The sequence below is a fragment of the Acinonyx jubatus genome, chromosome E1 (genome assembly GCF_027475565.1).
Source record: "Acinonyx jubatus isolate Ajub_Pintada_27869175 chromosome E1, VMU_Ajub_asm_v1.0, whole genome shotgun sequence".
NCBI classification, from domain to species: domain Eukaryota; kingdom Metazoa; phylum Chordata; class Mammalia; order Carnivora; family Felidae; genus Acinonyx; species Acinonyx jubatus.
The window spans coordinates 20,116,235-20,139,291 of NC_069397.1; the positions used below are offsets into that span (position 1 = coordinate 20,116,235).

The 23,057-nt window shown below is 42.3% G+C and overlaps 1 protein-coding gene across 3 annotated transcripts in view; it reads right to left on the bottom strand.

Annotated features, from left to right (window-relative positions):
* The window catches only part of MYO1D (myosin ID), a 363,813-nt gene that overhangs the window by 148,730 nt on the left and 192,026 nt on the right, over positions 1-23,057 (bottom strand). For all 3 annotated transcript variants that reach the window (XM_053211546.1, XM_027034402.2, XM_015083443.3), the window contains exons 17-19: positions 11,879-12,102; positions 6,247-6,391; positions 5,596-5,700 (exon numbers count right to left, since the gene is read on the bottom strand). In XM_053211546.1, the coding sequence (XP_053067521.1) occupies positions 5,596-5,700; positions 6,247-6,391; positions 11,879-12,102 (474 nt within the window). The remainder of the gene's footprint in view (positions 1-5,595; positions 5,701-6,246; positions 6,392-11,878; positions 12,103-23,057) is intronic.

Genomic DNA, 23,057 nt, shown 5'->3' on the forward strand with positions numbered 1-23,057 from the left:
TTTACTGCAGTATTATACAAATAAGGAAGATGTGAGATATCTATCATAGAATATCACACAGCCATAAAAACAAATGAGACCTTGCCATTTACAACAACATGGATGAACCTAGAGAGTATTATGTGAAGTGAAATAAGTCAGACAGACAAAGACAAATACCATATGATTTCACTCATATGTGGAACCTAATAAAGAAAACAAATGGTGCGCCTGGGTGGCTCAGTTGGTTAAGCTTTCGACTTTGGCTCAGGTCATGATCTTACAGTTTGTGGGTTTGAGCCTCACGTTGGGCTCTGTGCTGACAGCTCAGAGCCTGGAGCCTGCTTTGGATTCTGTGTATCCCTCTCTCTCTCTGCCCCTCCTCTGCTCACACTCTATCATTCTCTCTCAAAAATAAACATTAAAAATATTAAAAAATATAAAAATAAAAAACGAATAAACAAAAAGCAGAGTCAGACCTATAAATACAGAGAACAAACTCGAACTCATGGTGGCCAGAGGGTAGGGGGGTTAAGAGGGATGGGCATTTGCATAAAGGGGTGTAGGAGAAACAGGCTTCCAGTTATGGAATGAAAAAGTCATGGAAATACAAGGGACAGCATAGATAATACAGTCAATGATATTGTAATAGTGTGGTTTGGTGACCTATGATAGCTAGTGAGCATAGCACAATGTAGACAGTTGTTGAATCACTATGTTATACCTGAAATTGATGTAACACTGCATGTCAACTATACTCAAATAAAAAAAAATTAAATTATTTAAGGCATAGTGTGAAGAAATATTATTTTCCACTGAATTTAGAAACACAGGAGCATGACTAAGAATTTTTCAGCTTTTATCCAGCAGGATCCAGGTAGAGACATGCTGTCAGACATCAAACTGTCATCACTGGAACGACAGAATCAGACATCAGGTTTTTCCGTAGTAGATGACATAATTCTTACAACCATTCAATGCTCTTTGGTCAACTGTTCTGATTACTAACTTCTCATATAGCTTGATACTAGAAAGGGAGTACCCTAGATAGTAGATATGAGAATTCAATAAAATGATACATTCTGTTGTGAAATTCACCAATGGACATTGTGGCTTATATATGGTTTTGTGTCTGATTCTGGTCAGCAAAAGCCATTTCTTGATTGTTTGATCAACTCCAGGTCTACGTCTAAAAGAGTTTCCAGATCTATGAGTTCAGAATTAGACTCCAACATACTGTCAACAAGCTTTCCTTGGTGATGTTTATTTCATTCGGAGTTTAAAAAAAGTTACTGTCTATTTTGTTAAAAAGTCTGTATCATATTGAGGTGATCTCTTCTTCCTCAGAATATTTGAATACCCCAGCCCGGGGCCACCACTATTCTACTTTCTCTATTAATGCAACTAATCTATTACTTCACATAAGTGTAATACAATCTTTGTCTTTTTGTGTCTTATTCACTCAGATAATATCTTCAAGGTCATCCACCCTGTAGCATGTATTTCATTCCTTTTTATGGCTGAACAGTATTCCATCGTGTGGATACATGTATTCTTTATTCATCTGTCCGTGGACATTTGGGTGGTTTCTACCTTAACTACTGTGAAGAATGCTATGAGCATTGGTATGCAATTGTCTTTTCAGGAGATCGAATGATTGATTGATTGAAAGTTTATTTATTTATTTTGAGAGAAAGAGAGAGAGAGAGAAAAAGCGGGGTAGGGGCAGAGAGAGAGGGGGACAGAGGATCCAAAGTGGGCTCTGTGCTGACAGCAGAGAGCCCGATGTGGGGCTCAGACTCACGAACTGTGAGATCACAACCTAAGCTGAAGTCAGACGCTCAACTAAGTCACCCAGGTGCCCCCTAAATTTAAATAATAAGAAAAATATTATTTACACATGTGGCCACCATTCCCCTTACTCTTCATTCCTTGGTGTATGCCCCATATTACCGTCTGGAATCACTTTCCTTCTCTCTAAAGGACATTCTCTAACATTTCCTGTAATGCATATTTTTGGATAAGTCTGAAGAAGTCTTTACTTCACTTTGGTTTATTTATTTAAAATCTTTTTTAAGTTTATTTATTTTGAGGGGGGGAGAGAGAGAGAGAGAGAGAGAGAGAGAGAGAGAGAGAGAGAGAGAGAGAGAATGAGCAGGGGAGGGACTTAGAGAGAGGGGGACAGAGGATCCAAAGCAAGTTCCATGATGACAGCAAGATCCCAACCCAAGGTTCAAACTCACAAAAGGTAAGATTGTGACCTGAGCTGAAGTCGGATGCTTAACAGACTTAGCCACCAGACGCCCCTGTGTCACTTTGGTTTTTAAAAGATGTATTCGGTGGGTGGTGACTTCTAGGTTGACAGCCTTTGTCTTCTTTCAGTACAAGAAGCTCTCACATCCAACTATCTTCTCATTTGCATTGTTTTCTGACAAGGAATCTGATGCATCCTCATCTTTCTCCTCAATCTTTTTTCTTTTTAAAATGCTTATTTATTTTGTGAGAGAGAGCATGAGCAAGCAGGGGAGGGGCAGAGAGAGAGGGAGGGAGAGAACCCCAAGCAGGCTCCGCACTGTCAGCACAGAGCCCGATGTGGGGCTTGATCCCAAAAACTGTGAGATCATGACCTAAGCCGAAATCAAGAGTTGGACATTCAACCGACTGAGCCACCCAGGTGCCCCTCTTTTTTCTCTTTATCACTGCTTTTAAGCAATTTGATCATGTTGTGCCTTGGTACAGCCTTCTTCATGTTGCTTTGTGTTTGGGGTTTGTTGAGTTTCTTGAGTCTAAGAGTTTGCAGTTTTCATCAAATTTGAAAAAATTTCAGCCATTATTTTTTCAAATATTTTAAATTTCCCCCTTCTCTTCTCTCCTACAGGGACTCCACAAGCACGTGTATTGGGCCACTTGACATTGTCTTGCAGGGTCCTAATTTTTTGCTCTTTTTTAAGGCGGTGGCATCTTTTTCCCCCCTTTTCTCACTGTGTCTCATTTCAGGTACTTTTATTGCTGTATCTTCAAGTTTACAAATCTTTCTTCTGCAATATCTACACTGCTGTTAACCTCATCAAGTGAATTAAAAAAAAAAAAAGACCTTAGAGGCTGTTTTTTATCCCTATCCGTAACATATGCATAACAATTATTTTAATGACTTTGTCTTTTGTTTTTTTGTTTTAATGTTCATTTATTCTTGAGAAAGAGACAGAGCGTGAGCAGGGGAGGAACAGAGAGAGAGGGAGACAAGAATCCGAAGCAGGCTCCAGGCTCTGATCTGTTAGCACAGAGCCCGACACAGGGCTTGAACTTACGAGCCATGAGATCACAACCTGAGCCAAAGTCGGATGCCCAACTGACTGAGCCACCCAGGTGCCCCTGACCTTGTCTTTTAATTCTATAATCTATGTCAGTCCTGGATCAGTTCGAATGACTGACTTTTCTTCTCATTATAGGTTGTAGTTTCCTGCTGTTTTGTAAGCATGGTAATTTTGGATCCAATGGCACGAATTCTGAATTTTATCTTTTGGGTGCTAGAGAGTTTGTATTCCCATAAATATTTTTGAGCTTTGTTCTGGGGCACAGGTTTCTTGGAAACTGTATGGTTCTTTTGGGTCATGTTTTCAAGATTTGCTGGCTGGGATTAGGGCAGCATTTAGTCAAGGGCTAATTACTCCCTAAGAGCAATGCCAAGCTTTCTGTCTGTACTCTCCCTGGTATCCAATGAATCATGAGGTTTTTCCAAAGGTTGGTGGGAGCAGGTACTATATGCAACCCTTGGTGAGTGCTGGCCATTGTTGCTTCTTACCCTTTGGGGTGGTTGTTTCTCTGACCTTGGGTAGTTGCTTTACATGCACATGCTGAGCAGCGCCCAGATGAACACCTGCTGTGGACCCTCTGAGGCTATCTGGAGGTCCCCCTATGCAGCATGCTGTTCTCTGTCTCTCTGCTCTGCAAACTCCAGCTGTGTGATGTCTCCCAGCTCAGCTCTCTTGTTTCACTAGCAGAGTCTACTGAGCTCTGCCTTGGCTTCCCCACTCATCCACAGACTAGAAAGTCTCTCAAGGAAGTAAACCAGCTAACTGCAGGGCTCACTCATTTACTTCTTGTATCTTAAGAATCGCCGTCTTCCCTTCCTTGATGTGAGTGACTGGAAAACCATGGTTTCAAGTTTCTTTAACATTTATCCTTCTTTTGTTCATCTTATAGCTACACTGTATTCTACGGTGCACATACACAATTTGTTTGTCTAATCATATATTTATGTAATTTTTCCCCCAGTTTTTTGGCTGTTACAACATATAAAACTCTATTTTTGGATATACGTGTGAATATATTGTACAATAAATCCTGAGTTGTGGAATTCCTAGATTAAGTGGTCTGAGCATTTAAATTTTTGATAGCTATTGCCAAACTATTCACTCAAAAGGCCTCCTACCAACAGTGTTTCCTCTAAATTCTTGCATACACTGGTTGCTATCAACATCTTAAAGTTTGCCAAACTTACAGTGGAAAAATATTTCATTATTTTGACCTGAATAATATTGCAATTGTGTATTGTTTCAAGATTTGAAAGAAAACAACTGTAAAATCACCCAAACCTGGGCTTTTGTTATGAGATAATTCTTTCCTCCTTTGGGAATATATTGGCATATTTGTCAATATTTCTTCTGGGGTCAAGCTAGGAAATATTTTTCTTAAATTCACCCATTTCATTAATATTTTGAAGTTTATTTGCTTAATTTTGCACAATGCTTTTATTAATTATTGCAATGTCCTCTGTATGTTTTGAAAACAAGTATTCTACAATTTTAAAAAACCAACTATGTCCCCTGCCTTCCACTCTCCAACTTCCACACTTCTGCCTGCCCCAAGGCCACCATCTATAGGTAAATAACAGTCCACACCCATGTGTTGCCTCAGATAAGCAACTATATTCATAGTTCATAACTTCCCCCTTCCCCCACCTCCCAAAGTCTCTGTCCTTCTCCTTTTTCTAACCTATGTCCTTCCTCCCTCCCCTCCTTTAAAATAGTAACAAAACATGTATAAAAAAATACTACATGACCATCTGGGGTGCCGGGTGGCTCAGTCGGCTGGGCATCCGACTTCAGCTCGGGTCATGATCTCGTGATTCGTGAGTTTGAGCCCCATGTTGGGCTCTCTGCTGTCAGCCCGGAGCCTGCTTTGGATCCTCTGACCTCCTCCCTCTGCCCTTCCCCAACTTGTGCTCACTCTCTCATTCTCTCTCTCAAAAATCAATAAAATATTAAAAATAATCATTAAAAAAAAGGTACTAAATGCCCATGAAACGCAAGGTAGACCGGCACGTGCTAGGAAAGACTCACATGCAGTAAAATACAAATCCCTGATCTCGGGGAGGTTCCTCCCTAGAAACAGTTACCAAAAATCTCCACTTCCCTTACAAAGGCTTCAGAACCTATCCCTGAAGCCGAAGTCACGTCAGCCATTACACCCATGCCTCCCCACAGGCAGGCAGAGCTCACTGGTGGTGTAGCTAGGGATGGACCTTGTGTGATGTCTTCCTGCAGTCACGGCTAGTTTAAGTTCATCTGAATGCATCTTTTCTTCCCGTGGAGGTCTGTTTCAAGCCCACCTCACCTTACGGACGTGACAGGAAAAGAGGATGTTCATGTATTTGTCCTTCCGTTTCAGTTCATTTGCGACGGGGACAAAAGTGCCTGAGGTCTGAGGTGTATCTGGCTTCTGAAAGAAAAAGGAAACATGACAAAATGAGTCTGCTTAGCATTTTAGATGAAAAGGGAATCTTTCGGTTGCCTGCTTTGTAACCATGCTCAGTTTCACACACATACTTTTATCTCCCATCCCAGATGGTGAGCAGCTAAAGGGGTGTCACAGTAATACCGGAGGGCCTATAAAATTTTTAAAATAAGGGATGGGAGGGAGAATGAAATGTTGCTTTGGGAATAATTAATATAAAGGTGGTAATTAAAAATTGCTGCTGACTTATGCAAGGGAATGTTTAAATGTGTAAAAATTAGGTTGTAGAGTGTACCTAATACATATGGCACAGAGACACAGACAACCTTTTTTAAAGCAGGGGAAACATCAAATATTGCACAGTTAGAAGCAACAAAATCTTTTTGTTTAGTATCTTATCACTTATAGAAGTTTAGTTTCTGTAGGTGTCTTGTTCTTTCCACAAATTCTTGCAGAAAAATTCTTCCCTTTCTGTAAATCCTTCCTGTAAAGGGAGCAGGAGTCGATTGTACTTTGTTCTCCTGGACGTACCGAAGCAAGATAGTTGCCCTCCCAGGCTCTTTGCAGTCCCAGGTCGGCCCTTTGGCCTTTCAACATTTCCATGGCTGCAACCTTTGCCCTGACTTGGGGCAGGTCAGAGGCAGGCATGCTCTTGATGAGCTGGGATGCTCTCCATCTGTAAGTCAATAAACGAAATATATTAGGATTTACAAGCCCAATCCCATTCATTCCCCAAAATAACTGAGCTGCCATTAAGCAGAATTTAAACCAAAGTACTTGCATGCTACTCAATACAACAAGAACAACAACAACAACAACAAACAAACAAAAATCAAAGGTCTCCAAAATATACACAGAGCTTGTTAGACAAAGATTTGCATAACTTTCTTTGTCATTTGTGTGTTTTGAAAGCAACTAGAACTTCATGATACATGGGTTCTCCTAACAGTTATGGTTAGAGCACAGAGAGTTTGGATTCATCACTCATTCAATCAATAAATGCTTCCTAGGCACTTACTAAACTCCTGATGCTGGGCGGTGGAGGCCCAGCAGTGAACAGTCGGATAAAGGTCCTTTCTGCTAGGTGCTTACATTCTAGAAGCAGGGACAGACAGCAAAGAAACCAACAAGCATGAGTGACGTGCTAAGTGCTATGGAGAAACTCAGGCAACGAAGGAAGGACAGGGGTGCAGTGGAGAGCAGGAACGGGTTTGGGGTGTTATTGATATAGGGAGGTCTGGGGGGGCACCACTGATCAGGATCTGTGAGCAGAGACATTCAGGAAGTGAGGGGGGTGCGTGGATATTTGAACAAGAGCGTCTTCTCCAGGAAGAGCACAGTAGTGCAAGGGTTCTAAAGTGTGTACCAGCTGAGTGGGTTGGGGGACCAGTGAGGAGCCCTGTGAAGCTGCAGCAGGAAGGGTGTGGGGGAGGGGAGCAGGTGGGGAGGCCAGAGAGGAGCCCAGGGACAGATCCACACAGCCACGGAGGCCATTGTGAGCACTCTGGCCTTTACTCTGAATGAGACTAGAAGCCACTGGAAGGTTCTGAACAAGGAAGGGACATGACCTGACTCCTGCTTTACAGGATCATCCCAACTGCCATGTGAAAGAAGGCTGGAGTGGGTAGGAGGCTCTTTGTGTAACGCACATGGGAGAGATCAATGGCTGGGATTGCAGAGGGAATGGTAGAGGCAGAGACAGGTGTTGGGCCAAGATGTGTTTTGAAGGACACGCCAGGAGAGATGCCGATGTATTAGATCTGGGAGCAAGAAAATAAGGGAGAATTTAAAGACGACTCTGAGATTGTTGGCCCAAGTAACTAAAAACATAAGTTAATCTATTCCTGATTGAGAAAAACAAGCACAAAGCTTTTATTCTATCAGAGCCATCTGAGCCCTACATGCACTTATGCCGTCTTAAAGCAGGGGAATGGAAGCAAACCCAGAATAACAACATGCCCAACTCCATCTCATCCTCCTCCTTCTCCTGCTCCTTGAAAGAGAGCAGGGGTAGAGGGAGAAAGAATCTTAAGCAGGCTTCATGCTCAGCACGGAGCCTGACACAGGGCTCGATCTCACGCACCATGAAATCATGACCTGAGTCGAAATCAAGAGTCAGACACTTAACCAACTGAGCCATCCAGGTGCCCCTAGAACTTCTTTCTATCAGATGGAGTAATCGGGCCGGTGGTTCTCTGGCTGTGCTTCCTCAGGACATGAGGATGAGACGCACCTAACATGGAGAGGCGGTGCTCTCTCCCCTAAGTAGGTACACGAAATATTAGACTGCTTCCATCTAAGACTTCCCCAAGATGTACTCCATTTTCAAGAGGGTGACTTGAGCCTAAAGGTTTGTTTTTCTCTCTTAAATTCCTACTGAAATAACCAAATAAATATAAAAATGAGGAAAAACTTTGTAGCAGCACCAGCAAACGAGAACGATATCAATGAACTGAAAGACATGAAGCATTTCTTAGAGATTCGAGGCAGACGGGCCCGAGCTGCTGGTGAGGTGGCTCAGTGTTGGACTGTGCGGTCCACTTGGTGGGAGGAGAGGAACCCCTTCAGCAGAAATGGCACGGACAGTCCTTGGGCCTGAAGTAGCCAGGGCTGGTGGCCAGGACAGGCGGTGAAGGATCTCACGGTGGGAGATGTGCCAGTTCTCCGCACAAAGAATGGCTGCCCGTGGTGAGATGGGGCCATCTGCTGCAGCAGACAGCGTCAAAGGTAGCAGGATACAAAAACAACAGCCATGGAAGAAGTAAAGGCTCAGCCTAAGAGTGAAATCCTCTTCTCTGCTCTCTGGGGCCAACTGACACTCCAATGGGACAGACTGTCCTAAGGTCATTCCACAAAAGGCTGGCAGAATGACAGGCTGGGAGCAGTTGGTGGTCATAGTCAAGGTCAACTGGTGACGGGCACATCCTACAACACTAAGCGGCTTGCTGAGCAACTGCCCCAATTAGCCCTCAGGTCCAAATTTTATTCTCAGTGGGGGGACGTCTTTGCTCTATCTGCTGGTCTGTTTTCGGCCTCAGTGCCCAGTCCGTCTGTCCCTTCTTCACTACCCACAGTGGCCCAGACAAGGCCTATACGTGACTGACTCCAGAGGCATGCTGGGCATCTGATAAGTAAACTGTCATCTGTAAACCTATGTAGCCCCCAACAACATGTTTATGGAGGCCATAAAAATCGCCAGTCTCGACAACATGGTAAAGGGGGCAAAGCTGAGCATGAGGAAGGCTCCCAGTCTTTCCAGACTGGAAAAGAATTACTGTGAGGAACAGAAGCGAGCTTAACCATGATTAGACAGGCTGCGATTTTAGAAAACAAACAAAACAAACAAAAACCCATGATCAGAGTGGAATCCTTTAATTTCTCAGTAGTCCACAGATCAAAAAAGTTAAGAATAAATTAAGTAGGATACAGTGACTACATCAGGGGTTGGTAAACCACAGTCTGCGCCAAATTCAGCCTATGGCCTGGTTTTGTGCTGCTCGTGAGCTAAGAATAGTTTTTACATGTTTGACAAAACCAGAGCAAAACAAAGGAAAATATGTGACAGAGACCATATGTAGACCATAAAGCCTAAAATATTTATTATCTGGCCCTTAACAGAAAAAGTCTGCCTTTGGACGAGATTAACACAACTGGCAGGATTCATTTAGTGTGTGTGCACACGCGCGTGTGTCTGTGTGTGAGCAAGGTTAGCAGACACAGCAGATGCGTTACTTTTCAAAGTGCTCATTAACCTAAGCCCCAAGAAGGCTGGGACTATCTCTTATATCTTTATTTTTTGTCACCATATCCCTGGAACCCAGGCCAGTGACCACGACACAGTTGGCCTGGAGTAAGTATATGCTAAACGAATAAACTGAATTTTGCAATAATTAATCAATTATAGGCCATATACAAAACCATCAAAATCTAAAAAGAAGACTGTACAAGTCACAGTGCGACACAGTCAAATCAATAATTCTTGGTGGCAATTAAAAATACTACATAGATCTTTCTTGTCATGGACAGGCCTCCCCGCCCCCCAATTTTTTTTTTTCAGTTTATTGATTTATTTAGAGAGAAAGAGAGAGAGGGAAGACAGTGATTCCCAAACAGGTTCTATGCTGCCAGCATAGGGCCCAACGTAGGACTCGATCTCATGAACTGAACCTTGACATCATGACCTGAGCTGAAATCAAGAGTCAGACACTTAACCGACTGAGCCACGCAGGTGCCCCTCCAAAAATTTTAAGTAGTCATATAACCTTATTTGTGTAAAAAAAGAGAGGAAAAAAGTCTCAAATGATATGTGATATGCATACACACTCTTAGTATGAACAAACATTTCTACAGTGTTTATTATGTGTCAGTTACTATCTGAAACGCTTCATAGATCTATTTACTCATAACCTTTTCAACAACCTTACAAGCAGGTACTACTATTATGCTACTTTTACCATAATACGGTATGGAAACTGAGGCACAGAGAGATTATCTAGTTTGCCCAAGGTTACACAGCCAGGCAGCAACAGAGACTGAACATGGACCCAGGCTTCAGGGTTTGTGTTCTTAACCATTATACCATGCTGTCCCTTACATGGGGGCATGTGTTTGTAAACGCACAGACACAGACATATATAAGGGTGCAAACTAACTGTTAATGAGTGATTATCTCAGGGGAAGGAAATATGATGGAGGAGAGGAGAGGAGAGGAGGTATGGAGAATTTCAACTTGATATCCTATACATTTCCGTATTTTATCACTTAAAAAAAACCATAGTGAGCATGTATTCACGTACAGCTTAGCTACTTTTTAAATTATGTCAAAAGTGCAGGTTACAGATACCATTCATGAAAAACACTTACCTGTGCATTAAAAAGCCTGCCAAGGTTTACAGTGAACACTGATCGTATTAGATCTGAGAACAGAGGTAATTTTGCTTTCAGTAATTACTGTTTGATTTTTTTCCTTTTTATGAGATATCATTCCTCTTTCTTTTTCTTTTTCTTTTTACAAAAGGCAAATAGGATACATATTAAAGCATTTTTTCCTCTGCATTTTTAAACATCTTTTGATATCTGCCACCAGTTATACAGAGCTAACTCTAAAAGAAGATGAAATCTGATTTAGCACAGAATTAGAAATTAGTTCTTTTACATTCAGTAGGCCAATTATTTCATCGTGTTCTTTGGGAAATACCCCAATGCCACATGACCACATTTGAGACTGCTAGCTTAGTGTGTGTGACTGGACGGCTGTATCTAAGCCACAGCTAAATGTAACTGGTGCCCAGTGGCAACAAACAGGCTACGTGATGAAGGGGAGGGAGCTGTGAGTAACTAACTACACACTCAGATTCAGGGCAGCCTGCCAAAAATGAAGATCAGCTGAAAAGATATTAGATTTTACATGGGTGTTTATTTACTGTGTTAAAAAAAAAAAAAGGTTGCTTTAAAACAACTGCATTCCCCCTTGTACTTTAAAGTCATCTGGGAAACTTTAGAAAGAACCTCTGTTTGGCACACCTGGGTGGCTCAGTTGGTTGAGTGTCTGATTCTTGATTTCAACCAAGGTCATGATCCCAGGGTCGTGGGATCGAGCCCTGCGTGAGGCTCTGTGCTGGGTGTGGACCCTGCTGGAGATTCTTTCTCTCTATCCCACTTGCACTCCTCTTTCTTTCCCTCTCTCTCTCAAAGAAAAAAAAAAAAGGACCTCTGTTTGGGCCCCCCTCCCTGGTTCTGTTAAACATGACTTTCTGGAGGCAGGATGTGGGCATCGGTATGTTTCATAAACTCCTTGGTATGTTTCATAACCAGGATAGAGAAGCAAAGGATTAACAGACTTTCTGGTTTGAGTTTTATGTAGTGATTTTAATAAATAGTTATTTCTTGCTCATAAAAGAAAGAGATAGCATGTAATAGCTTAACTATGGCATGATTCAGGGGTTGTGCACACTGCTGTCAGCTGTGTGCTGACACAGGGAAAAATACAAACAGGTTCCGCTATTTTGAGAGGTAAACAGATGCCCTTTGAAAGCAAAACCTTCAGACCTGAAGACATGAGGTAAAAGTCACATGGGCAGACGGCTGGGCCAATACCACGGTCTCAGATTTGTGACTTTATATATTAAGTGTGTTACCATAAATGGAAGCAGCAGGCTCTTACCTATTAAAAATTGCCTGTAAGGCCTCCTCGAAACGGCGAAGAACTTTAGGTGGGGTTGGCCACTTCACGTGCTTCCCGTAGTCCTTCATGCTCTTGACGCCGTGGAAGCGTCTGGCAACCTCGTGAATGTAAGACTTCACTTTGTAACGTCGGTAATATCTGATAATTGTCAGAGCTGCCTTGGTTCTCTTGTACCGCATGCGGGCCAGCGTGCCTCGCCACACCTTCACAACGGAGAAAGAAAGAGAAAAGTGTTGCTGGCTGGCTCAGTCAGTAGTACACGACTTTGAAATTGTATACGCTCCTCTACTTATGAAGTACCAACGTGGGATCTTGCGTATTGCCAACAAAATCAGGCAGGGACAAAGCACGTCAGTTCTGCCTGCCACCAACAGATGGCGCCAGGAGTCACGTTGGTCATTGGCTTCAGCGGTCTACATGTTCATGACGTCCACCGGGCTGTGTGCTGACTCTGAAGCAGAGTCCTTGAACAGTCATGAAGAGAAGAAAGCCAAAATGCAAATGTCTCTGGACAAATTTTTTTTTTTTATTTAAAAAAAATTTTTTTTTAACGTTTATTTATTTTTGAGACAGAGAGAGACAGAGCATGAACAGGGGAGGGGCAGAGACAGAGGGAGACACAAAATCTGAAACAGGCTCCAGGCTCTGAGCCATCAGCACAGAGCCCGACGCGGGGCTCGAACTCACGGACCGTGAGATCATGACCTGAGCCGAAGTCGGACGCTTAACCGACCGAGCCACCCAGGTGAGGTGCCCCTCTGGACAAATATTTTAAGGATGCTGAAAGGAAGCAGGATGAGTCAGAACCAAAAGCCATCAACGTCTACAGTTCTCTAATGAAACCTAGCTTTACACAGACTACACCACTGGCCGCTAGTGTCCCCTCACGCTGCATTTACAAACGGACTTCTACACAGCCTGTGTGGCTCCCCTTCCCAGGTGCTGTGTAAATTTAGATGTAATCCCAGGGAAAGGGTAAACCAGATGACCAAGAATCTTTTAACATGTTTTCTGTGCTCAGAAATCAATCACACAATATATAAATGTCTCTGTGCCTGCTTTACCCAAGCATGGTGAAGTCAGAGGTACCTATGCTTTTCCTTCAGGATCCTCTGCCCACATTCCTGTACTTCTCAGTTTCTCAAGTAAAAAGGAATTTGGCATAATCTCTACTTCATTGTTGGTTCTTCCCCTCCACCACCAAAACTTACTCCTTCTACAAGACTTCCAGCATAAACCCCTTTCTCTTCTTTATTTGCTACTACAGTCTCCAAGACCCCAAACTACACGCATCACTTTTTTCAACAAACTGCTCGTACACACTGCCATCATGTTCTGGTTGATAGTTACTGCTGCTAATTAATTAGCCGTTCCAGTTCCTGGGCTGTTGGTATCGACCCCCCCCCCCCCCTCCCCAGCCCGTCTCCAGCCTCCCAGGACCAAGATTTTCAACCTCTAGTTCAAAGCCCACAGCATGGGGCTTCCAGACTCCCTCAGGTTTCTTTCATTTCCTCTTAAATCCCCGCCTGTGCCCACCAATTTCTCAGAAAACCTTGTGTAATGCCTCCTTTATTACAGTCATTTTAGGATTTCTTCATGCCGACTCCTAAACTGGCATATCATACGTGCTTGCGATGTTCTCCTTTTTTCAGCCTGCTGCACGATACGGATAGATTTTTTTTTTTTTTTTGCAAGCGACATGTAAGGTCACCAAGGGACCCCGAAGAGGAACCAATGAGTCAAGAAAAGCCATGCTATGTAAGGGAAACACGACACATGAGCAGTTTGTGATGGGAACCTAGAGCTCACGTATAAACAGAATATATAAAGACCATGAGGCAGGGAAAACTTGTTTCTGCACGTGGCGTCAGTACAGCAACCCTTTTTTAGCCAAAATGGCTCTCTTCCCCGCCGCCAAATCCATCATGCAGATGGCTTTGTTACGCCTCCACCCTAGTGCTAAAATAAAGGTCCCTTCTTTAGCATCTTGAAAAACCAAAAGAATACAATTACAGGGTGGAAGTCTGTGATTCAATTTCTTAAACAAAACACAATTTTCGAAGTTTCATTTTGTTGGTTGTTTTTCTCTTTAACAGAAAGGCAGTTAAGACTCCCTGGAGCCATACCTGTATAGGAAATCAATTTTTAATTTTTAAGGAGGGTTCACAGAGTTTCTCATTAAAATGTTTTTGGTTTAATTCTTTAGTAATTTGTGGGGGGGAAAGCATTTTATAAGTAAGTGCTTCTTCAGGGGGAGGTTTTAACGTTTAACAACATTTCATCTTTGTTTTTGGCTTCTTTGGGTTTTGCCTAGTTAAAAAAGTCATGGTATTTTACAAATCAAATGCGGATTTAAAAAGACAGCAGCTTTTCCTTTCGCCCACCTGATCCCACTGCCCCACCTCACAGTCTCAGTCCACACAACTGTTCTAACTACTGCTTCCAGTAGTAACAAATAATGCACATATACTGTTATTTCTTGGTTGATCCCTTTGGACATTATCCAGATTATAGACATTGGTGATTTGGCTCTCTCACCTCCCTCTTACCTCTCCTTTATCATCCCAATAATAATCACATCAAACATTTAAGTCGATAGTATTTACATTACACGTTATACTATTATATAATGCACAAATGATTTACATAGAAGATACACTAAATATGTTACATATAGATTCGCTCTATCTCTGCGCTTTACTTTGTCATGTAAATCCGTGCTTGCTTATAGTTAATAACTGACTCATTTTAAAAACCTGCTTTACTTTCTATATACCTACTGCTAATTTTGGACGGTGCTCTAACAGATCCATCAAATGATCAGTGATGACTTTTCTGATTGTTGAGTACATCACCTGTCTTTTTCTTTGATATTCCCCGTATCCTTTATGCCCCTTTGGCCTAGGGCACAGTTCCTATCCCAGAAACTTTTTAAACTACTCTTCCATATTGGATCCCCGAGGATTTGTCTTCCTTTTTCTTGGTTTTCCTCCCTCCAATAGCTTCCAAGAAAGGGTGCATGTCCTGTAAATTTCTGTTCTCTTTGATTTCCTTGAGAGTAAACCAGTTGTCTAAAATGCTGTGTCTTGGAGGGCAAGAGCAGAGGGGCTGAGAACAGGCTCTGGACACAGAATGCCTGTGTTCAAACCCTGGGTACACTTGGGCCGGCTTCTTAACTTCTCTGACTTAGTTTTCTTACCTGTGAAACAGAGATGACAATGGTGCTTAGCTTGTACCCGTATTGTGAAGATTGAAGGCGTTAATACACATAAAACCCTTAAAAAACAATGCCTGGTAGATAGCCAGTACTCAATAAGCACGGGTAGTTATGACTATTCTTTATTTGTCATCAGCGGGCTGTGTTACTTTTTTGTATGTGAAGACTTTTTGCCTCAGTCGCGTGTCCGTGCGTCCTGGAAACTCTAATGAATGTGAGCCATTCTTTCTCAGCCTACTAACTGCCCCCAAATAGTGTTGGATTGGGTATTGTTTCATTCTTCCACCTGTGATGTGGACCAGATGTCCATTATTTATATGCTTTATTTAGTCTCCCGGTTGCCCAAGAGGAAGGAAAAGAGAGCTGGGGCTTGAGGTAGCTGCCATCGAGCTCCTTCCTTAAGAGTAAAGAAATGTACCAGGGGCGTCTGGGTGGCACAGTCGGTTGAGCGTCCGACTTCGGCTCAGGTCATGATTTCACTCGCGGGTTCGAGCTCCGCGTCGGGCTCTGTGCTGACAGCTCAGAGCTGGAGCCTGCTTCCGATTCTGTGTCTCCCTTTCTCTCTGCCGCTCCCCTGCTCACACTCTGGCTCTTTCTCTCAAAACAAACATTAAAAAGAAAAAAAGAAAAAAAAAGAAAAAGAAAAGAAATGCACCAGAAGTTTGCTTCACCGAGTCTGGGGTGTCTTGTAATCTCGTAGCTTGATGGAGGACAGCTATTCTTTTCTTCCATGTCTTGTGGAGCTTTCTCTTGATTCAGCCCTAATATTATTTCTAATAGGCGCTTCCCCTATTCCTTGCCCACTTATTGATATATCAGAGGCAAGGAAGGATGGTAAACCTTCTGGACTCTTCTTGCCTGAGGGAGAATGTCTTCTGGATGGAAGAAGGGATCCCTAGACGGGTGTGGATTATTCCAAGCCTTCCCTCTGGCACACCTATACTCAATGCCAACACCAGCAAAAGCAGTGAGACTTTTCAGAATTCCCTCCTTGTACTTTTCCATGTTCCGCTCTTCTCTTTGAAGAATGTATTGATCTTTTTAGTACCTTCGTTCAGTTTGGTCCCACTTTTCTTTTTCTGGGTGGCATTTCTCAGCTAATGGTATGAAGTTGGGATCTTTTCTTGGTTTTGGGGTTCACAGCATGTTCTTTGGAAGTTTTACACTTTTGTTAATTTCAGCAAATTTTGGGGAAAGAAATTTTTGTGAGCCTGCGGGTATAGTGCCAACTTTATCAGAAGTCCCTTAGGCTTTAGTTTTTTTACTCAGAGAAAAAGTAGCATTGAAAAACTACAGAGGAAAAGGACTACATGAAAAAAATTATTCATGTATTTTTCCTTGTAATCTAAGCATATTTGGTTTAAACAAATATACTCCCATAAGAGTTTGTTAGTCTGTGCAGGGGAGGGATGTTGTTGATTTTCCCACTTCCCTCTTTGTTTAAAGCAGCTTAAGCTGTTGGGTTTTTCGAGTCATATAAAGCTTGTGCCTGTAGAGGACTTTGCCTCATGATGGAATGTCAGAAAGCAGAGAATTAAATGTTACATGCAATAAGCAAATGTTTAATATTTATTTGCATATGTCTAGAGAGGTTCAACAAAAAAACAAGGGAGCCAAAGGGGCCCTTGTTAAAACGCTATTAACATTAAAGAGGAACTAACTAGATACTATGTGTTTTAGGATATGATGCAAGAGTGGAAGCTGGAAGCTGAAAGCTGAAGGAGACACAGTGGGATCTGGGAGGGAAAGTTAATCCGAAGATATAAAGCAGAGGGCAGGCTGACAGGGGAGAGGGCCAGCAAGTCATTTCTTAGGTAGGAAAAAGGACAGAGGCAAACAGAGAGGCTGACTCGGAATAGCACAGGTACAAAGAGAGACCATCAGAGAACAGTGGATACATCCTTGCTACTGAGAGAATCCAATTCCTCTCCTGTGTACCTTTACCCCCTGTAGTTGACTCTGCCGACACAGTAGCCAGAGTGATCCTTTCAAGACCAAAATCAGATCATGTCACTTCTCTGCTTAAAACTTTGCCACCAGTCTGCATTTCCCTGATCTGCATTTCCCTGAGTAACAGCCAACCAAAGCCCCCACACTAACCTACAAGGCCCCACGTTCTCTGGTGTGGTTACCTACCCCCTGCCCTCGCCAACTGCAGCCACCCTGGCACCCCCCCTCCCACACAGGCCAGCCACCCTGCCATCTACCCCCAGCTACCCGCCCCCCCCACTCTTCCACCAACACCCCTCACACAGGCCAGCACCCTCTTGAGTCCAGGCCTTTCTTTCTTTCTTTCTTTTTTTTTTGTTTATTTATTTTTGACAGAGACAGAGAGCAAGTGAGCATGAGTGGGGGAAGGGGCAGAGAGAGAGGGAGACACAGGACCCAAAGCAGACTCCAGGCTCCCAGCCGTCAGCACAGAGTCTGACATGGGGCTCGAACTCACGAACCGCGAGATCGTGACCTGAGCTGAAGTCAGATGCTTAACCGAGTGAGGCACCCAGGCGCCCCGAGTCCAGGCCTTTCTGCTAATTGCTCCCTCTGCCCAGAATGATCTTCCCCCCAGATATCACACAGCCAACTTCTTCACTCTCTCTCTCTGTATCCTTGCTCAGTGGTCACTTTCCCAGTGAGCCTGACCCTGACCATCCATTTAAAATTCAACTTGTCTCCATCTTCCCCTTCTGGCACTCTCTGTTCTTACCATGCTCTATTTTTTCTCCTGCCTCTAACACTTGACCCTCTGCAACACCATGGAACTCATGTATTATTGCACTGTTTACACTCTCCTCCTACTGGAATGTAAGCTCTACCAGGCCAAGAGCTCTTTGTCTTTTTCGCTCACGGATGATATACCACTGCCTAGAATGATGTCAAGGACACAGTAGCCTCTCAATAGTATCTGCTGAACGAATGAATGTTTTCACCTTCATCTTCCAAGCCTCATACTAAATCTTTTATTTTGGCTGTCATGTTTTCCATTTTCAAGAGCTTATCTGTGTTCTCCAAATATTTCTTTTAAAAGCACATTGCTCTTGGTTAACAAAAGCAACATCTCATTTTTCCTCTCTGTGGATATGAATCATGGTTTTACTTTTTACACTGCTCCCTGCATTGTATATTACTTCTAAGTCCCTTATTCTCCCATTTGTCTTGGTCTCAGCCTTTTGTGCTAGAGGCCTTCCTTAAATGTCCAAATGTCTGGGGATCTTTGGCCGTCCATTACGGAACGCCACTCAAAAAATCTGTGTATGTGCTTTATGAATGGGAGCTTTAATACATAGAGTAATTAGGTGGGGACCATCTGTGAGGAACTCCAGAATGTCAGTGTCTTAGTGTTTTTCCTCTTTGCTGCCAGAATTCTGAGTAAAGAGGCATGGGGTGGGGGTGGGGGTGGGGCGGTGGGGAATCTTTAGAATCCAGATTTTCACTTAATTTCCTTGGTTTCAATGTGGTGCCTGACTCCTCTCCTCCACTGTGCCTGGTGTTCCCCAGAGCCAAGAGCTTCTCTGGTTCTATTTTTTCAGAGTAAGCTTCTTCTACCAGAATGAGACTGAGGTCGTCACCTGGCTTTGTGAGGTCTGGGAGGAGACCTTTATTTTGCTTTTCATACAGGTTGTCAACCAACTTCCTCCTTCAGCTCTCCTCCTTACCCTTACCTCCAGAGGTTCTTGGCCCTTCCCACTCCTGAATTTTCTACAGCCCTGTGGATGGGTAAACTGGCTTACCTGTCTGCCTTCTTCTCTGCAGGCACTTAGATGTCAGCTTTCTCCACCTGCTTGGGGGACTAATCACACATCCACTTACTTCTAAAATTATGTTGATGTTGTTGCTACGATGGTTCTGTCTGTCCTTGTGGGTTTCTACCGTTTTTATCCCTTACTGCTCATTTAGGGGTTTTGAGAGGGAGTGGATATAAACACAGTCTGTCATGTTTAAGCAGATGTTTTTATAACGCGATCTTAATTCTACCATGTTTTCCTCTGGTGCATACTTCCTCAGTGGTCAGGCATTTCAAAGCAACATCTGGCTGTCATTAAAGTACAAGATCCATTTTGCAAAATATGTAGGATTCTAGGTTATGCTCTATTAAGAAGTAGGTCAATTATGTATCTTCAGCTTAGTCTCAGAAATAAACACAGGTCAGCTTTCCTTCCCCCACCCCCCCTGGTTCTCTGTGTTTTGTTTTTCTGTTTTTGTTTTCTAGTACTCATGGGGGTTGTGCCCTTTCTGTCCTGTTCTCAAACAGTTCCCCAGTACTCTGAATTGGATATTCTCTTGGTTTCCACAACCAGAACCCTTCAAAATTTCAGTTCCCAAGGCCCTCCATGCCTAGGGACAACTTTTGGGAGAAGCATCTTTCCTATGTTTCTAAACTTAAGTTCCCCCAGATAGTTATTCTGGCAGAGTTCTGACAGTTTCTGATTGTTAAAGAGTTGTAGAGAAGAATTTATTTAGGTAACAGGTTGAACTATAAGCAAACCGTAAAATCCACAAAATCTATCCACATACCCCATCAAATTACAGTAGTTCCCCCCACCCTTATCCATGGTTTTGCTTTCTGCGTTTTCAGTTACCCACAGTCAACCACAGTGTGGAAGCAGATGGTACTCCTGAGGTATCATCAGAAAGTCAATAGTAGCTTAACGCTGCATCACAAGGTCAATGTCATTCACTTTACTTCATCTCATCACATGGGCATTTTATCACCTCATAATACCATCATAAGAAAAAGGGTAAGTACAGCACAATAAGATATTTTGAAAGACAGAGTCCATATTCATATAACTTTTATAATATAATAATTGCTCTATTATTAGTTATGGTTATTAATCTCTTACGTACTTTTTTATAAATTAACCTTTATCACAGGTATGTACATATGGGAAAAAAACCCACAGTATATACAGGGTTCAGTTCTATCTATGGTTTCAGGTACCCACAGGGGATACTGAAACGTATCCCCTGTGGACAAGGGGGAACTACTGTAGAATATGATGGTTGCATCCTATTGTGGATATTTCATGACTGATTGATTAATGAAGGATTGACCTCTTCTAGGAGTTATTTTTTTAAAAAGACCCAAAGACAGTAACATCTTCCCAAGTTATTCTTCTTCAACTCAAATATTCTATGAAGGATAAAATGAAGAAAGACTTAAAGTACTATTTACAAAGTGCCAGTGCCAATGTTTTTACCAGAATAGCAGGTTAGTATGTAACAAGAAGAAAATAAGACTGAGTGGATAGAATTTGTAGGTTCTTGGCATATATTTAGACACAAAATTCTTTAGTTTTATAGATAAATTAATAGCATCTCAAGGATACAGGGGGAAATTAAGAAGTAATGAAATAACCAAAGCTTTAGTCAATAAACAAATGTAAAACCAGTAAAATAGACAAGAACGAATGAACGAACGAAAGAAACAAAGAAAGATGTGAGTCTGATCATTATAAGCTGTCCTGATGAACTTAGTAGAGTGTGTGTAGGCTTGTGTATGCCTGGTGGAGTATAATTTACCATCCCTCAGCTGCTTTACCATTGTCTGGCTGACTAACTTGCAAAGTCAGCTGACTTGTAAACCTTCATTTAGGACTCATACATTTTATACACGGCCTTGTCCAGAATGGATCTGGCTAATGGTGGCCTCACAATTCTTCAGTCTACACAATACTGCCTGCTAATCACTTCTTTACTATGATGATACCACGATCTGACAGCCTACTTGCAACTGTAGCTTCAAGAAGCAATTGGACCTCTTGGTCAATTAGTGTCAGAAGACCAGCTGAACATTAACTCTATCAAAGCCCCACATCCAATTATTTTGAAGACAATTAAAAATAAAATTACTCCAGCTAACGGGTTAAATAGTTCCGATGAGCCTTTCAGGATTCAGCCCTGTTCAAATGTAAACACTATGTGGCACTGTGCTGAAGTGACTGCTCTCTCTGGTTTGACTTTGTTTTCTTGAAAGAGAGTGTATACAATTGATAACTCACGTTCAAAATCTCTTGAGGTCAAGGCTATCTCAAATCTGCTTTTTGACAGAGAACAATAGGCTTTGGTCACATGTGTAGGCATGTGAACAGATCCGATGAGGCATCTTAGGGATGTTTCAGCTTTGTCTGAAGATGTCTACTGTTTTGTCCACCCCCAGATCTAACTCCATCTAATACTGATAGGTACAAGTTGGGCTTTTACCTTGTGTAACAAATGTCCTGACTTTTCTTCCTTTATGTTTAGTATTTAAAACATGCAGGACTCCTTAAAAAGGTAACCCAGTAGACCTTTGCTTTCAGATGCTTGCAAATGATCTCAATTTTAAATGGTTCCCTAGACCATGCAAAAGCTCACATAATAACTAATATTTGAAAGGACCTGCCAATGGTTCATCCTAACATTCTTTTCTATAGCGTTCCAAAAGTGAATTCTGGGACACAGGGCCTTTGAAATGCTCTCTGAAAAAGAGCTCCATTTTCATTAAATCCAGGAAAGCTGCACGCTGTAATTTCTTTTGGGAAAGTCATGATGCACATTTAGCATATTAAAAGCTCTGAAAAGTTTCATGTAAATAAATCTATTTTAACTTTGTTCAACAGAAAGTAAAAAACATATTTGACTGCAGAATCCTTTGTGTACAGATTACTCATTTGGAAGGGAGTCAAGATATACCATCCCAAAATATGCTGCTTTGGCATAGCATTATTTTGAGCATTGGTTCATTCTACAAGAATTTCCTAAATTCCTACTGTATGTGTAGCATCTGTAGGGAATATGAAGGAAGAGAGGAGATACCCATGATATCCTAGAAAAAATGCCCATGAGATCTCTGGAAAACAGCTACAACTAATTCCTTAAAAAGTAAGATCCAGTCATGTAACAAAGCTTGAATCCTCAGCCACAGTGAGACTTTTTCAAGAAGTCCAGCACTGCCCAGAGGGACAGCTCCCTGACTAGCACAGTCTGGGGGTGGAGTACAAAGAGTCCTGACCCGGAGCAAGAGGCTGGCATTCCCCTGGACTACTGGGAGAATTTTTCAGTCAAATTTTGGAGGCTTCAGGTTCTTCACCTGAAAAGTGAGGGTGTTGTATTAGCTAACTTAAAAAAGCAAGCACTAGTATTCTGTTAAATAGTTACCGGTAATGAGAAAAATTTAAGAAAAAATTAAGAAAAATTTATTCAAAGGTTCTTTCCAATCCAAAGTACACATGGAATTGACAACCACAATCTTTGGTTTCCCTCTGATTACTGTTACTACTCATAAGGGAAGGGAGAGACAACGTTATTTTACTACTATGTGCCAGGCCTTGTGCTAGACACGTGATGTACATTAAAAATAGGTATTTAAGGGGTGCCTTAATACCTATTTAAGGTAATGCCTTATTTAAGGGGTGCTCAGTTGGTTAAGCATCCAACTCTTCATTTTGGCTCGGGTTCTGATCTCCCAGTTCATGGCTTCGAGCCCCGCGCTGAGCTCTGTGCTATGATTCTCTCTCCCTCTCTCTCTCTGCCCCTCCCCTGCTCACATGCTTGTTCTTTCTCAAGATAAAGTTAAAAAATATAGGTATTTAAAAAGCACTTCTTTTTGAAATATGCTGTTATAAGTTTCTCTAATAATTCCCCATAAGAAAAACCACAAGGAATATATTTAAGTTTCTTTGAGTCATACATTAACATATTTCTACTGGCAAATAATTGACTTTGGGGAACACTCATTTTCCAGACCTGAGATCTCTGCTTCTACAGAGGAATGCAACCCACGTTCACAACTCTTGCTAACAGCCTTGGCTCTGGTTCTAGGCAATGTAAGATGTTGCTAGCAGGGTTGTGTTTAGACGAGTGCTCCTCAGTGTGTCCCTATGTCTCAGCATGCCATCAGTTACCAGTGCAGGGCTGTGTTTAGACGAGTGCTCCTCAACGTATCCCTGTGCCCCAGCATAC